Source organism: Amia ocellicauda, chromosome 4 (assembly GCF_036373705.1).
Source record: "Amia ocellicauda isolate fAmiCal2 chromosome 4, fAmiCal2.hap1, whole genome shotgun sequence".
Taxonomy (NCBI): domain Eukaryota; kingdom Metazoa; phylum Chordata; class Actinopteri; order Amiiformes; family Amiidae; genus Amia; species Amia ocellicauda.
The window spans coordinates 27,918,738-27,937,018 of record NC_089853.1 but is presented as its reverse complement, the minus strand read 5'-3'; the positions used below and the strand labels follow the sequence as shown (position 1 = coordinate 27,937,018).

At 39.3% G+C, this 18,281-nt stretch overlaps 1 protein-coding gene across 1 annotated transcript; it reads left to right on the top strand.

Annotated features, from left to right (window-relative positions):
- Positions 1-4,376: 4,376 nt before the first annotated feature.
- Positions 4,377-17,978, top strand: crabp1a (cellular retinoic acid binding protein 1a). Its single transcript, XM_066701703.1, has 4 exons — positions 4,377-4,641; positions 7,418-7,596; positions 12,539-12,652; positions 17,600-17,978. The coding sequence occupies exons 1-4, from the start codon at positions 4,392-4,394 to the stop codon at positions 17,648-17,650; spliced, it is 594 nt and encodes a 197-aa protein (XP_066557800.1). The 5' UTR covers positions 4,377-4,391; the 3' UTR covers positions 17,651-17,978.
- Positions 17,979-18,281: the final 303 nt, after the last annotated feature.

Here is an 18,281-nt window from a genome sequence, read left to right as displayed (position 1 = left end):
GTGGACAAACAGAAACCTCAGAATTTCATGTTAATCACAAATTCAGTGGAAAATTAAAAGAGTTTATATTTAATATAATATTTTCCAACATATGGCATTGGTTGGTTATGTTAACCACACATCGCATGTCTCCACAATTGGAACTGTGTGAGTTTGAATGTGTGTGGCTCCAAGCCCAGCGCTGGCACATAACACTGAGGTTTCCTCTGCACAGACACCTCTGCCATAAACTGAACACCTCCTGCCATTCCCCCGGTCCCAGCATGACACAACCTCTCAGATCTCCAGCCAGGGCACCAGACTTAATATATAAGAGAGTGGTGCTCTAGAAGAACATTTACTTTTACTATATACACTCACCTAAAGGATTATTAGGAACACCTGTTCAGTTTCTCATTAATGCAATTATCTAACCAACCAATCACATGGCAGTTGCTTCAATGCATTTAGGGGTGTGGTCCTGGTCAAGACAATCTCCTGAACTCCAAACTGAATGTCTGAATGGGAAAGAAAGGTGATTTGAGCAATTTTGAGCGTGGCATGGTTGTTGGTGCCAGACGGGCCGGTCTGAGTATTTCACAATCTGCTCAGTTACTGGGATTTTCAAGCACAACCATTTCTAGGGTTTACAAAGAATGGTGTGAAAAGGGAAAAACATCCAGTATGCGGCTGTCCTGTGGGCGAAAATGCCTTGTTGATGCTAGAGGTCAGAGGAGAATGGGCCGACTGATTCAAGCTGATAGAAGAGTAACTTTGACTGAAATAACCACTCGTTACAACCGAGGTATGAAGCAAAGCATTTGTGAAGCCACAACACGTACAACCTTGAGGCGGATGGGCTACAACAGCAGAAGACCCCACCGGGTACCACTCATCTCCACTACAAATAGGAAAAAGAGGCTACAATTTGCACAAGCTCACCAAAATTGGACAGTTGAAGACTGGAAAAATGTTGCCTGGTCTGATGAGTCTCGATTTCTGTTGAGACATTCAGATGGTAGAGTCAGAATTTGGCGTAAACAGAATGAGAACATGGATTCATCATGCCTTGTTACCACTATGCAGGCTGGTGGTGGTGGTGTAATGGTGTGGCAGATGTTTTCTTGGCACACTTTAGGCCCCTTAGTGCCAATTGGGCATCGTTTAAATGCCACGGCCTACCTGAGCATTGTTTCTGACCATGTCCATCCCTTTATGACCACCATGTACCCATCCTCTGATGGCTACTTCCAGCAGGATAATGCACCATGTCACAAAGGTCGAATAATTTCAAATTGGTTTCTTGAACATGACAATGAGTTCACTGTACTAAACTGGCCCCCACAGTCACCAGATCTCAACCCAATAGAGCATCTTTGGGATGTGGTGGAACGGGAGCTTCGTGCCCTGGATGTGCATCCCACAAATCTCCATCAACTGCAAGATGCTATCCTATCAATATGGGCCAACATTTCTAAAGAATGCTTTCAGCACCTTGTTGAATCAATGCCACGTAGAATTAAGGCAGTTCTGAAGGTGAAAGGGGGTCAAACACAGTATTAGTATGGTGTTCCTAATAATCCTTTAGGTGAGTGTATATATATATATATATATATATATATATATATATATATATATATATATATATATATATATATATATACATACATACATTTGTGTGTGCGTGTTTTTCACCCTTTTTAAAATTGTTATTCAGGATTAGTACCACCACATACCACTTTGTGTAGTTGTTTATTTTAGGTTTGTAATAATAAAACATTCAAAATTAAAGTTACCATAAAGACCGATCTGTTTTCAAGTTACAGACTAAAGAAGGTGGAAGTCAGTTTTTAATCATTTCTGTGGCCATTTTATATCAGTGGAAATCACATTCAAATCACTGGGAAGCTGTCTTTTGGTGAAAATCACAATAACACCCATGGCAGCTCTGGAAATACAATTCTGAACTATTACATCAAGAATTAAGCAGAACCTTTCACAGCCAATGTTTTCTCAGACCAAATATACTGCCAGTTGTCTATTCTAACTAGGGTTCAAGCAACTAAACTTATTTTGGTAACACTTTACAATAAGATACCAGTATATCTCATTAATTAATATATGAAAACTATAGGATTTAAACATCAATACATCATGAACATCATCTGAGTTCTGATGCTGAGCACATGATCCTGCACTTACCCTAACCCTGACCCTGTTATACATGTGATTAACATAAGAACTCAGATGACGAGCATGACATATTCATGTTTAACCTGTGGTATTCATATTAATTAATGAGTTATACTGGGTACTTATTGTAAATCGTGACCCTTATTTTTAATGTATTTTAGCTTCTGTTTTGAAGCAAATACACACATCAACATCAAACGAGGGACATAGAGCAAAAAACAAAGGCACAAGTAATAAATCAGATATTTCAAAAAGCTATTAAAGTGTACAGGTAAATTCCTATAAGCTTTCAAGCCAATAACTTGGGTAATCCATGTTTGAATCACACAAATAAATATGTATCTGGTGACCCTAGCAAATCTCTAAAAGTGTCATTTTTGGATACTGAACAGCAAGAGTCATTTTGGTCACGGCGAGCCAAGCTGACGCAGTACCTGCACCTTTTTATGCTAACTACAATTACAATTATAGTTGAGAAAATACAAAGTATTTTTGTGTTTCTGCAGTATATAGCAACCGCTGGAAGCAGTATACACTCTTATGGCAGCCAGCCTCATGGTGTTGCACAGCAAGGCTCTGACAGGGGAAAAAATAATGGTTTACGTGTGAAAGAATAAGTAAGACTGACGGGAGGGAGCCTCTGTGTGTCTCTGATTTAATGGAGTCTAGCCATGGTCTTTCAGTATTACACGCCGGCAGATCCTGGCCCTCTTGGGGTCTGGCTGAGTGCTGCGGTGAGTGTGAAATGATTCCTGTGAAGCTGGATGCCTGTCTCTCTGTAGGTCGGGCTCATTCTTCTTGACAGGGTGTTGCAGTACCCTGTACACCGGTGCCCTTAGTAGAATCCACCACCTTTTTTTATTGTTTGTTTCTACTTTTCACACTGCATTTGTGAATTAATGTGGGTGCCAAGACCGGTCAATAAAAATAATGCAAAAGGCTTCTTGAAGGCTGCACAGGGAAGCAAAAGGCTGGGAACAGCAGGGGGAGAGAATTATTTAGATTGCGTAAGAGCAATGAAGAAAGGGAAATGACAAAACCAAAATGCTCAGTTCATCTGACAGACAGGGCTCTCTCCTGCCTTGAGCCAAACACAGCAAGGAGTGGGTATGACCTGGGAATGTAACTTTCATTTTCAGAGGATGACCTTTAAATATCTCTTTGATATCGTACTCTGCCATTCCTATGTTGCGGACTGTGGAGCTGCACTTTCACTTCTTTAACTGCAAATGAAAAAACGAGGGCGCAATTGCACTTAGCGTCTCTGTGCTCGGTCACATCTGATTTTGATCTCCAATCACAAAAGGGAAGGGAAGGAGGTCCCAGAATAACAAAAATAAACAATCCTTGGAAGGTCCTTATGACTCAGACTTGGAGAGAGATTTCCCTGTCAGATGTCATGTTGCAAAATGTTCTGGCAAAGGAAAAACAAGGAATTCTGTATCCAGTTGGCACCCCTAAATATCCGAGGAGGATTTATGGAAAGATCAATATTTTAAAATGGTTGCTCCCAAAATAAAGCAGTCAAACTTTCAAACAAACATAGCAAAGTAATGAAAAATTATACTTTGTTATACAAATGTGTTTTACAAATACTTACATTTGTTTGTTCACATACTTTATGACTATGCATTTCAAGTTTTTGATATAAGGTGTCAGTTTAATAAACCAACTGACAGCACTGTGCATGTCTGTGAAAAGGGGAAAGATAATAAGGGTGTGGCTCATGACAAATAAAAATAAAAATGTAATTTACAGTGATGAGAAAAATAACATCAAACACTGCTGACTTGAACTGAAGATTTTGGGTCTGAAGCTTTTTGCTTTTTGTATTGTATGTTTATATCTTTAGATGTATGAAAAAGCTCTAACATACATATTTTATTTTACACAAAACAGGGGTATATGATTTCCATTTAAATTAATTATTTGGGAGACTAGCTCAAACAAGACATTTACACCATCCGCAATGACCTGATGACACATGGACACACACCACAAAATAGCCCCTACCTAACTGATTGCACATTGAAAATGAGCAAACGTAAAAAAAAAAAAAAAAAAAACATAAACTGTGACAGACATGTCTGGGTTTCACTTGCTCCTTTCATTGTGCTACATCTTTAACTGGGGCCTTGTTTATATAATTGGATAGGGCTTTCAGGGGGAGGGAACTTTGTGACTCAGACCCAAGACAGTTGCTATAACTAGTGGCACAGATGAGGCAGAAGCAGAGAGAGAGAGAGAGAGAGAGAGAGAGGGGGGTGAGTGAGAGAGAGCGCAAAGAGCAGAGAGCAGAGCACCAAGCACTAAGAAGCAGGTTCTTTCTGTCACACTACAAGACACTGCGTCCAGACTCCTCATTCACAGCTCCAACACAGCCCTCAGCAGCTACAGAAATGCCCAACTTTGCCGGAACCTGGAAGATGAAGAGCAGTGAGAATTTTGATGAACTTCTTAAAGCTCTAGGTAAGACCTTGCTTTTTCCCATTTTTTCCCTTGCTTGCACATCACTAAAATTATCCTAAAAATCCCCCCAGAAGATTGCATGCCTTGAAACTCACCAAAGCTTTAAATCCTGGATTGATTGCTCTACTTCAGACGAGAGCCATAGTCTTCGCCCAGTAAAAAGAATGGGCAGGAAAGCGAATATATATATGTGAGATAAGAGCCACAGCACGGAGGATATCCAATTAAATAGACAATGTATTGTTTTTTTTAGGGAATGAACCAGATTCAGACCTTCATTAAGAGGGGGTGAATGTTTCCAGCTGAAATCTACGAGATCCATCAGTGACTGGGGTTGCCTTTGCACGCCTCCTAACTGGATTTCAGTCTTTATCCATAGCACAGGCATTGAGATAAATAGGTGGCTGGAAGAACATGTGGTACAGATTGAACAGAACAGAGGGCTGATAGCAGGACAGTATAATCAATCAGCCAAATCTCATAGTTTGGTGTATTTGATTTTAAAGATGTACTGTCTACCAACAGAAATAGCTGTCCCTCCATCTATTCCTTTGAAAATTAGTTTAGATTATGTATGTAAAAAGATTTAAGATGAAAAATAAAACAGATAGATCATTCCAAATGCTCCATAGCTATCAAAGGCAATACAGCTGTCCCATCAGTATTATGCACTTATATTCTGAAGATAAATACATACATTTGTTAACCTTTGTTATTCAGGAGGGTTTTCATAAATAACTCATCAGGCAGCAAATCCAGAGATGCAGCAATTGAAAGCTGGAACACTCATTTATATTATGGGATACAACTGAAGTACCCTTATTACAATAAAGGCAACGGAAATTAGTTAAGATTGAAGTACCAACTGAGCAGGACATGAGCAGTTTATTGCTGCCCACCATTTTTTTTTTATTTTTTTTATGCGGGTGAAAGAATTAGGAAGAAATGACTAGAGGTAGGCTAAGTCAGCAAAATAAATGAAGCTGAGATTTTCCAATGCCTTAACAGCATATTTTAATACCTCGCGGAAAGAAACCTTCTCTGTAAGAAAAAGAAAAATGAGAGAAACAGGAGGCATAATCTAAGGCGTAATTAAACAAGAGCTACCAACATAAAACAAGACATTAATGGAAGGATTTCTGTTCCGCCAAAAAACAGACTGGGTTTTAGATTTAAACCAGGGTCTAATTTATGGCATGCCCTAGGAGAATAGATAGGAATTAATTGATAATGATGTTCCTGGCATGTTTATTTTTTTAAACAAAAAGGTAAATGAAAATCAGTGGGAAGCTATTTTCCTCTCCTTCTCATTCAGAAAAGACCAAGATTTAAAAATGCACAATGAAAGAATAATTGCAAACCTGTAAACGATATACTATATATAATTCTGAGATTGTACTGTGGATATATACACACACACACACACACACACACACATATATAACATGGCTGAGAGGCAAGGAAAACATGAATATAGCAGTAATGTACAGTTACTGTTGAGAAATTGTTTTGAAATATATAGATTTCTCCAAACACAAACATATTTGAAAGTAGATCCATGCTGATCATTTTACCCATTTCAGTGGGGTGACAAAAGAAGCAGAATGGCAGATGTGCCTTTAGAGAGAGGAGATGATAGAGAACGGGCTCTTCCCTGCCCTGGCATGCAGATAATTCACTGGAGATTTTACACCACTTACTGGGGCCAGACAACCAAAAGGTGCAGCCAGTGCTTTTAGTAGAGTCACAGGGTAACAGACAACAAAGAAAGGAATTATTCTATAACTTGAGATTTCCCTAATGCGCAAGCAATCATCTTCCAAGAGACAAGTGCCATTTTATTTGAGCTTATTGTTAATAAAGACAAATATTTGAAATCTCAGATGGGCTGCAATTGAAAAATTCCACAAATTCTTTTTCCAGTGCTCAGTGTCAGTTTCTTAAGAGCTCCCATGGGCATGTAATTGTGTTAAAAGCAATCCTGAGTTAAACATTTAATTTTTCTGCTGAATGTTTAAAATTCTCCTATTTGTACAGGCATTGAACGGCTCTGAATATTCAGTTCACACTGCTATAATTATTCTATAAATGTTTTCATGTCCTTTAATTTTTTCATTTTTACTGTTTATGTCAACACAACGATAGACAGTAATAGTCCATTATAGATAGAAAATCAAATAATTTATATGTGCAAACACGTTAGTGGTTAAAGTCAATGCAAAATTCTTACTTTAAAAGCTTGGTCAGAATTTTTAAAACCTTAAATTCATTTTAATGTGAAAAGAATTGTATTCTGCCAATTGCTGCACTATAACAACATGAAAAGGCTGTACCGAGCTTGACCACATTGCTGTTTTGCTTTTTGAAGATTTACCATTTCATACCATGTATTGCCACATAATATAGCAACGGGAATGGAAAATACTTGAGAATAATTCTCAGATGACACCTCAGGCTCAAAGCAATGCTCAAACATTACAATGCTTACAACAGATTTTGTTTTGCACATTAAGTGACCCTCCCTTTGGTGCTTATGCTACACAATGCTTGGTAATTTACTGAACAGATCTGTACTGCTATAAGTGCAAGCAAGCAAGGACCCCTTCTTCCAAGACACATCACAGAGACTGCATTTCTGAAAAGTGGCACTGAGATACAAAAGAAAGAGTGTCAGCAAGGATGTCTGAGGGAGGGAGGGTAGAGGGCGGGGCTTGTTCAGTTGTTAAGCTCGATTTTGGTTATTATTTCTATTCATGTGACTGCTCTGTGTGTTTAGGCGTGAACGCCATGCTGAGGAAGGTGGCTGGGGCTGCTGCCTCGAAGCCCCATGTAGAGATCAGGCAGAACGGAGAGCAGTTCTACATCAAAACCTCCACCACCGTCCGCACCACCGAGATCAACTTCCACATCGGAGAGGAGTTTGAAGAGGAGACGGTGGATGGCAGGAAATGCAGGGTAAGAAATGGCCAGTGCCTCACGGTGGCATAACCAGGACCTTACAGGACCAGAGAGCAGTTTTCCGCATGCTGCTCCAAGCTCTCTATGCAAATGTATAGCCCATGTATAGGGTAATGTTATTACAATTACAATACACGAGTACTCGAGTACATTGGAACCGTTTAGCATTATAAAAATTTACGAATGTCTGCTGTAATATAGATGGAAAGCACCCACAATTATCACCTCTCTTTGTCTCTCGCTGCACACTGAGGAAGTCACAGCCTCAAACACTCCATGCAGTCCTCCACTGCGCGCCTCTGGACACATATGAACACCAGCTAATCAGAGTAATACACACTGTGTGACCCACAGGCCAAGTCACTTGACCTCTATATTTCTTACCATTGCTCAGCTGGCAGGGTGAATGAGAGCATCAGGGCTTTAATAATGACATATTGCCTCTGAGACAGGGCACACTCTTTACATACACAGGGGTGTTATAAAGAGACCACTCAGGACTGAGCACTGGGAGCAACCCAACTAATGATGTGGACACAAGCTATGGCCTTTCCTTAAGAGTCCAACAAAAGATAGGTGGAATGGTGGGTAGGATTGTTGTAGCTGAAAGTTGATCATTGGTGGTGGTGGGAGGGGGGGATGCAGCACGAAATGAAACCAGCAAAACGTTTCTCTTTACAGTCCAACTTGCTGCAAGAAGCCGACTTCAGAATTCCCTGAAGAAAGATACAGTTCACCATGTTAAGATCTGCTTCTATAGTTGATGTGTAACTACTCATGAAGTTTGAATGTTTCAGCTCAAATAAGTCTGATCACTTTTAACTTGATTGGACATGAGGCTTAATGGCTGACAAAAAAAATAGTTATATTTCATTCCTCATCCATACTTATTATAATTTGAAACTGGTTTCACACACCAGTACTGTCACAAATATTGGACTGCCAGATCTGTTCAATCCTGGCCTTCACAACCAAACCTTCTAGATAGATTCACATGGTCACAAATATTTACCCCATATACATTTAAATACATTGACCTCATCAACATGTGCTTTCTAAAAAGTATCTTTTGAAATCTTAAGTTAAATACCAAAGCAACCATTCAGAGATAAAGGCTTCTATACACTCACGTGTCTCTGTATATATACTTATAATAAGTCAGGGGCTGCAAAAAATAGAAGAAGAAAATCACATAAGTTGAACAGATGAATAGGGTAGCACCATGCAGTAAACCACAAGTGTTGGAGTTCAGAAAGCCTGTCTGCCATATTTCACACACGTGTGTTAAGCAGTTATGTTTTAAAAGCAGATCAGCAAGAAATGTGTCAACCTTAACCACTGTACGATTCGATTACTGCAAGGAAACAGCTTAATTATCCGAGTGGGCCGATTCACACCGGCCATTCCCTGCGAAAGAGTTCCATCACAACTGGCTGAGGCCAGGAGTGGGAAATCTGAGCCTGAATCCTGGGACAGATGAATGAAACAAGATTCAATGCTGTACAACATGACCAACCCAAACAGGAAAGGACTTTTAAAAGTCAATTAAATATTTTACTATTAGTTTCTGAACTAAAGTACCATAGCTGCTTCTGTGATAGTGTGTGTCCAAAACACAGGAATGAAGTTTCTGCCACTACTCAGCTTTGTGTCTGTGGCCAGCCCATGAAGCAGAACATTAGTGATAGGCAGAGTGCTGTGCGCTCTTATAATGAGCTCCAGCACTTATTGAGCACATGTGATCTCATTGGCTTTGCCCTCGAGCTCTGACACAGACAGATTGCACGAGCGCTGCTGGAGCAATGAGAAGCCGCAGACAATCGGCACTGATAACCACACTGCAGCCCGCGGTCCTGGGAACCTCCCGTGTGCATCTCTGACATTCAAATCGTCAAGCACGTCTCCTCCGTTCCTCTAGACCTCATGCCTGGGGACTGGAGGCAGTGGCGGCATAGTCATCAGATTTGGAGCCAGCAAACGTGCTCTGAACACAATTGCTGAGCTCCTGCAGCCCTCCGATTAGCCCAAACATGGCTGTGTCTGTTGCAAAGGGGATTACATGTAAATCAGCCGCAACACATTAACTTTTGAGTATTGGCACTGGCACCTGGTTAAAGCACTTCTTAATCTTCTAGACTCAAAGGGATCCAGGATATTGCAGGGCAGCCTTCAGCTGCTTTTCAGCAAGGACTTTCCAGTTTATCCTTCTCTTGCATGGTTTCTTTTGTGTTTATTTTGTTATTTGATGAGTAAAGTTCATACGCTATCATTCATCCCTACAAAAAGTGGCATTTAGGATCTAAAGCAACAAGGTTCGGATAAAATCTCCCATTCGATATGCCTCTCTTACTCTAATGATAGTGCATGACAATTACTAAAACAAAAATTATTAGATTATAGGATGTTATGAATTTCCGAGGTGACAAAACAAACTAAATGTTTAACTACATACATACATAGTACAGGTGGAATTGCTTTGATGAATCTAGGTCTTTTCTTATGTGGTTGCTATGGAGACAGATTCCAGCATTATACACCTGCTGCAGGGAACAAAAGAAAAAATAACACAGCCTTCAGCACCGATGCGATATACTCAGCAATGCTACTGCAGGATCCATCTGCACCAGTCTGCATGAGGCTTGGCAAACCCCACTGAAATACCCACAAGAACACCAACACGACAACCTCATTGCATTAGGAGGAAAAACTAATGAAAGCCTTAGGTTTTCCACTTCCAGAGCACATTTTACATTCTTTCCCTAAATTATTAAAAGAACATTTCTTCAACGAGAAAGCGAGTTTACCATTCTGTTCAGATTCAGATTCAAGAAGATAAGAAGATTAAAATGTTTATTTAACATTATGAAAAAAAAAGCTTTATGAAAAGATTTTTTAAAAGAACAAATCTCTACTTTCATTCTGTTATTAGTCAGAATTGCATATCAGTATTGCCAGTAACAGAGGAAGTCTGTGACTGTTCACCTCAATTGGCAGGTTTAACTTGGGGCATGAGAGGAACATATTTTGCAAGGAGAAAAGAAGATTATGAGCAATCTGCACTGGAGTAATGTGATGTGATGTTTAATATTCTTCAAGATGGGCACAGAGGAATTACAAAATCCATCTCAGCCTTTGATATGCTGATTAACATTCTGACTGCACAGGCTAATAGAGGAACTACAACCTAAAGGGCATGACTAGAAATGTAATCTGTAACGACCTCATTTTAGGAAGGCAGTCTGATGCATCCCAAAAAATTCCTTGTTAACAATAAGTCTGCCATCTAATTCATTAGGTGACAAACCTTGTCTGTGGTGGTTGAGGAAACCAAACATAAATGTCACAACACCCACTGTTCACCTGCTCATCAATTGACTCTCCATTAGATTACATACATTTTTCAAATACAACAGGTGTGCTTTGGTCACAGGAGTAAGAAATGCGTTCCATATAGTGGAGGACTCGCATGTTGGAGATGCCATACCATGAAATACCAGAGAAAACAGCAAGAAAACATGAAGCTATCCTTATCATTGCAAGTGTCCAAAATCCCAGCTTTAGTATTCTAGTTCTGAGAAATCAGTCAAAAGTAAATCATAGCTTCATGTTAGGTATAGCTAAAAATGAAAGCCAAGTTGTGGTCTGCTCAGTGCTGGTTTCAATCCTGATTAACATGGCTGGAATGACCTGTAACACCAAATCCATAAGACACTTCAGAGACCAGTTTCTCTCACTGCATGTCAGCCTGTGCCGAATGAGGAAGTGTTCTGTCGTCCATCTGTAAATGTATTGCAGCTGTCATTAAGGGCAAGGGTGGCCCCACACCCTATTATATACATGTAAACACCTGTTTTTTTGGTATATTGGCTTCAGTCAATTTGGTGATTTAGTGGAGCTAAAACACTTGCAGATTAAGTTATGTCTTCTACATAAAGTTTTAACAGTAAGCGTGTGTGGCATTGATGATATTTTAAACCAAGAGATAAAACACTTTTGGAAGCCTCTTATACTTGTCAGTAATTAGACATCTGAATCAACGAGTTGCCAATGCATTATTTAAGTGTAAAGAAATGTAGATAATAAACCATTACGTAGAGACAGCTGGATAGAACCACCTTGATTCAGCTGTTTTCTTCAATTGAAAGTCATGGGATTTTATCCCTCTTTAGACCAGTTGTCGGATAACTGCGCCTCAAAACATAGATTAGTTCATTTGAAACTAAATATATTTATATATAGTGTACATGTGATCCTTTTCTGTTCTTCTGGGCAAAATAATTTTATTGCAAAGACATGTTCAAGATAAATGCCCTCCCCTGTAGTAAGACTGCTTTGTTCTCATTGAGAGGTTATTAAAAAATATTTTAGAAAAATGTTGCTGTGACCTTCAAATGGATCTTGACTCACATGCTCCAATCCAAAAAATAAAGGGAAAAAGCTTGAACTCTGTTCCAAATAGATCAGAGTTAATGAAGTCTTCAAGATTTGGAATGATGTCACAAGGGCCTTTTCATGAATTAAGGGTGTAAGAACTGAAATAGTTGTTTCACGGATTTGTCTCAGAGGCAGAGTAGCGAGAGGCGGGCCTTTGGGGACCAATAGAGCCCTTGAATTTCACATCAGAAATGCAGATTCGAGAATTTATATTGTAAAAAAAACTGATATCAATTAGACACAGCTCCACACAGTGTTTGAAATGGTCCCAAGGACAGCTGCTCTGTGCAGTAATCTTGAGCAAGGGCCTGTCTCAGACTGCCTCGCTGGAAGGGGGGCATTGTGAAAGTGAATGCTGCTGCCCATTTATCATGTTGTCTCTTGTCTGTAGTTCTCCCTTTATGAAGGGGTCCTGGTCAGATGAATTCTCTCCATCCCTGGAACAGTGTTGCTGGGATGTTAAGTATGTGGCATCATGCTTAGTTGATTGTTCTCTTGCCCACAGAGCCTGGCGACTTGGGAGACTGAGAATAAGATGTATTGCAAGCAGACGCTAGTAGGTGGAACCGGTCCAAAAACCTACTGGACAAGAGAACTGAGAGGTGATGAACTGATCTTGGTAAGAGCTGTGAGATATTTAACTGTTACAGATGGGAAACCTTTCACTTTACAGAATTATTTTTATTCACCACAGATTTGAAAATGCTGTGCTTTAGAAAGATCAAAGTCTTGTGCGTGCCAGAAGGGTTGATGTGTACATCACCCCAATATATTCATATCCTTAAAAAAAGGGCTTCAGTCCGCCAATTTCAGATGTGCAAATGTCTTGGTCTGAGTAACAGACAGTACCAATAACCCGTGTATGAATTACAGAGCCAGAGAGGGGGTTGAGGGGCAGTGCATTTTCAGCCTTGCTTGCATGAGCCAAAGTAACATCATGTGCCTGACCGATCTGCCTACCTCTCAGACAATAAGACAATAAGGCTCTGCAGACTCAGACATTTCAGACTGACCACTTCCTATTATTGTGGCCTAACATCAGGATATAAATGTGATAAAGATTGTGAAACACAGTAGAGACCACTGGAGTCTGACATTTGAAAAACCTCCTACACCTCTTGGGTACACTACAATTTAACCTGAAATGCATTTATTCAAAGGTATTTTTTGCTGGTGTGAATCCTATACGGCTTACATCTTCATGGCAAGATATGCAAGCCTGTTTCTTTTACCTAACATTACACGCCTCTTGAGCTCCCCATACATGCACTATATTACATTAAATATCATGTGCAGCAGCCAGAACTCTCTAGTAGGATAATTATATTGGTCATGCTGTCCATCTTAATATAGCAAACAGAATAAATAGTAAGGAACAGGGAGCACTTACTATAATCACTCTGCACCTCTGGCTTTGCTGTCTTTTACTAAAAGGCAAGTACTGGTATTATTTACTGTGCAAACCACATGCCAGATCTTTAGCCATACTATTGGTTCACATTCTGTGAATTGAATATTACATTTCTTCAATGGTCATGTGTTTTTCTACCATGTGAACAACTTCTTATTGGAATCCCTGCACGCAGACTGACACAATTTGCCCCATGTTTTTCTCTGATACAAGTTTTAGGCATTATCGGGAGTTTCCATGCAGTTTAGTTCCCATTTCCACTTAACAGAATCCTCAGTCGGAAAAAAAAAGAATATACATGTCATGATATACAGAATCCTTGGGCAAAGGTCTTAAAGGCATCATCGCGTCTTTTCATTATTTCCTGCGCAGTTGATTGATTTCTGTCAACAGTATTAAGTGAATGTAGAGGTCAAAAACATCTGCTGGATTTTATAGCCCATATGGGGAGCATTTCACAGAACCAATAAATGCAATTTCCAATTCCTGAGTTGTGGACATTTTATTAGCAGTGAAGATATACTCATTACTGAAGTTTGGTAACCCCACTGGGAAATTAAGAAATCTGTTTTCCACAAAGGGATTACCTTTTTCTGTTTCAAGTCTCCCACTTTTCCTGAAATTATTTTACAAACGTTGTGTGTGTTGTGTTGCACACGTGGGATGAGATATATTAAACAACTGGCAACTGCCTGATAATCGGTCTGAAATCACAAGCAGATCTGAAAACCATGAAAACAATGAAAACCTATTGGCTCAATACATGTTTGAAGACTGATGAGTTTTTACATGGTTGTGTATATTTAGTGATATTTTAGGATCAAACTATTTCACTTTTTGTGCAAACTTGAGAGGCTATACTATTTTTAGCAAATAAAATACCATGGTCAGATAGGATATGTGTAAATATCCTGTGTAAATCTGGCTTCTCCGATGTAAAAACATTTTGGCTTTTTCTGGCACCAATCTAGTTTTTAGAAAACAATTACAGAACTCCCTGCTCTTGTAGAAAGGCATCAAATGAATGAATGACAATAGCAGTTCATTTCTTAATTTAAATGTATCAAGCACAAGGCTTTTTCATGCAGCACAGAATTTGTCCCATATATTTTCTATAATCAAACTTTTTGTGCTGCTTCACAGGGAAAATAACTTCAAGCTATGGAAGAGGAATATCATAAATATTCTTCAATAAAAAAATGTGTTACATAAGCAGCTGGCGAGAGAGGGAAAACAGATTTTGCTTTTGTGCCAAAGCTTTGAAAGTCTTCCTGATAGTTGCTCACATTCTTTGGATGAAGCATGGATAATGAAGTATAACAGTAAATTAATGGCATACACATTTAGCATCACAAAATCAGTAGATATTCATGACTGATAGAAAACTGGAAATTTCAAAATCATATACTTAAAAAATTAAAAAATAAGTATCATTGCTATTGAGTTCAATTTGCCACTTAGTAACATGTCTGATTGGCTGGACTATTCGTGTGATTGCCTGCTGTTATTTCCTTCACTGCTTTCTGAATTCTGTCCTGTTTATGGGTCCTAATGTACAATGACCCTGGTCAATATATCCATTTCGCGCTGACCTCCAAGACATGTGTAAATGGATCTGTAATAAAAAAGCTTTAAATCACCCAAAGAGAAATGTGAAAGAAAAACAGGGGCCCCTTCTTGCTTCTTTGCTGATCTCTGGCACTAATGCTCCGGATGGATTTAACAAATACTTTTTAGAGCCACGTGATAATTTCCAAGGGGTGAGAGATTGAAGGGATGATTTATGATGCAGAGCATAAGTTCTCAGGAACTTTGAGTGAACCTGACTGGAGGCCTGATCTCCTCAGACTCAACTAAATAAACGTATCTTTCTGTAATAAATGTATCCATGGCAAGGCTTGATTACGACTTGGCTACGTTTTGAAACCGCCTGCAAACCACATACTGTCACACAAAATCATTCTCAAGAAGCATTATCCCTGAATTTCAGAAGATCAGAGAAAGAGCATTGCACAACATTCTTTTTGATTAAGACAATGAGTAAGACTGCAATCAGAAGACAATGAGTAAGACTGCAGTCAGTAAGTCTAATAATTTTCCATAGCAACACAGGAAGTCTACAAGACAGCAAAACCCAATGACACATTAACAGCTTAAACACAAAAACGCAAGAGAAACAAGAAAGTTGCTGGATCCATCCCCCCAATTGGACAAATCTAATCACAACAAACCAATCAGCAACTGACAATTAAAGACGGATTAACCTAAAGATGGAATTAATTAAGTGAGAAAAGGAAAAAGCGTCATTCATTCCATCACACATCTCTCAAGCTTTAGAGTCTGTAACAGTGCTAACTAAAACACCCTGCAGCTGCTCTCTGAAGATCCACCTGGCTCTGAAAGAAATGCCAAGTTGGTCATTTACTTGGGCTGCTCTCAGCTGGATCCACACACTTTGGATCCCATTAAGTAGTTTGGGTGAATTAAAACACTGCTACTGTGCAATTTGAAATATGCCTGCCAGTGTTAATGTGGTTAATTGATCATGGTGGAAATGGCACTGTAAACCTACTCTCAGTAATGTCTCCCTGGACGCTCCTGCAGAGCAGATGGCTCATCTAAATGCAATTCTTTAATGCCGCGTGACACTGCACTCCTTCATTTCCTGACTTGCAGTTGTGTACTGGGATACAGATGCTCCATGTAGTTGGCAGTCGTACTTATGGCACTTTTCAAACTCAAATAAATCTTTGGTTTCAGACACTTTACAGCCAACGATGTCCTAATTTTCAGCTGTTAGCTCCTTTGGATGTAATTAACCACCCTCATTGCAGCCTCTTAATTCAACTACAAACTCTCATATTCATTGCACAGAAGTATCTTTTGTTCCTCAGTAACTTTAATATAGCAGAATGAAGGCTGGCCATTAAGAGCATGTAGCAGCTTAATACATTTTCTTGGCATTTTACATCTCTACATGTTACTACAGCTATTTCAATAACATACCTGTCATTTTTCTTTCAAAGAAAACATGCTGATTTACTGAGGAAGGCTGAAGTGTATCTACCATGCACCATGTTTTTGATACAGGGGTGATGGGTGTTGTCTTGATCTTGTCTTGAACTTTGACCTCCTAAAACCACGAATTCTAGGGCTTTCGTTTTTCAATTCTTTGTGACAACATGGTATTAGATCTAGTCCCATGTTTCTGGATATTCTCCAGTTGAATGTCATATAAATCTTTGGCTTAGGTATTTGTCTCTTTTCGACATTAATAAAAGACAACTCCTGTATATTTTTCTGTCAGTCTTCTATTTACTTAACTTTCACATCCCGGAAAAATAGGAGATGTCAATCTTGTAAGTTTACATCTCACTGAAATCATTGCTTCAGAGTAAAAATGCTATTCTAGGTTTTACTGATAGCGTTCAACTCCAGACTGACACGTATGCCGTGGCTAAATATGCCGGGATCATATTAGGAAGCCAAGGCAAACACTATCCTGGCACAGGTTTACAGTGTAAACTAGAATTCTGTTAAACCACATGGGCAATAGACAATACAACACACACATGGCTTCTTTAACACAGATGGCTAAGGAAACACAGTAAAATCACAAGAAAAATAAATGAGTGGGACAGACTTTAAATATAGAAATCAAATTATCATGCTTAGAAACTGGGCTTAGACACTTTATAGACCTGAGGCTAGTCCTAATTCTTGGAATATGTGACATAACATAAACCATTGCCAGCTGAACTGAAATCCAAATAAAGACATTCTCTAAAGGAATCTAGTATTAAATGTGAATCGCGTCATGCATTCTCAGGCAGTGAACTTGAGTTAAGTACATAGAAGTTTCCGTATCGTGTATAATCGTCTGTCCTTTTGGATTTGCTAACAGAGCATCTCCCAAGGGAAAAAAATATGGGGGACTTGGAGCAAACACAAGATGGACGGAATAATCAGTAAAATATTTTCAGAACCTGCATAAAAAGACTTGTCTTGTCTTTGTAGGTGTGCCACACGCCAATGTAAATATGATTGTTGATAGTTACAAGAAGGGACAAATTGACAGAGTAGACACATGCATGCACACACACACACACACACACAGAAAAATGTATAATGTTTTTCCTACTGCTTCTGTTGCAGACTTTTGGTGCTGATGACGTGGTGTGCACGCGCATTTACGTGCGGGAGTGAAGAGGGATGCTTTGAGGAGAGTGGATGCCACTTCGTGATGAGATTGCGGAAGCTCAGTTGTGAATCCCCCATTCTAAATCACTGTGTTGTTTCAGAGTCAATGCCAGAGTTGTGCAGCGTACAGCATCAGCATCAGAACCTTCCTAAGCCTTCAGTGTGTTTGTGTTATATCGGTATGAACACTAGCCACAAACCTGGGATAACTGTGATTGTATTTGTGAACTCCAGTGCATTTAATTGGATGTTTCATTGTTTTTTTTTGGTATGTTATACATGTGTGGCACTTCAGCATTGCAAAATCATAACAGTAATAAAATTTTAAAAAATGGTTCTGTTGTGTTTATTTTCAGAGGAACTTCTAGCATTGTTGCTACCTACTCCACCCATGTGGTATTTTATTTTTACGTATTTTATGTCCAAGCTGACATAACAGGCTAAACATATTCACCTGAAATAGTTCTTGCTAACCATCTTTCATCTGAGAAAGCTATTGTTGTTGTCAGCAGGTCTTCACAGGGTGAGGGGGTGATAAAATTCTCCACAAGCTCCATTCTCTTACTGAGATACAGTACGCTATACATGAGAGATGTGTTTTCCCATTAAAACCCACTCACCCACCCGGAGGGGCTCT

Excerpts from the sequence above, each read along its gene's own strand:
- crabp1a (XM_066701703.1), top strand. The coding sequence starts at position 4,392 with ATGAGGCAGAAGCAGAGAGAGAGAGAGAGAGAGAGAGAGAGGGGGGTG. Across the intron at positions 7,597-12,538 it reads TGGATGGCAGGAAATGCAGG|AGCCTGGCGACTTGGGAGAC; the intron begins GTAAGAAATGGC and ends TCTTGCCCACAG. Across the intron at positions 12,653-17,599 it reads GAGGTGATGAACTGATCTTG|ACTTTTGGTGCTGATGACGT; the intron begins GTAAGAGCTGTG and ends CTTCTGTTGCAG.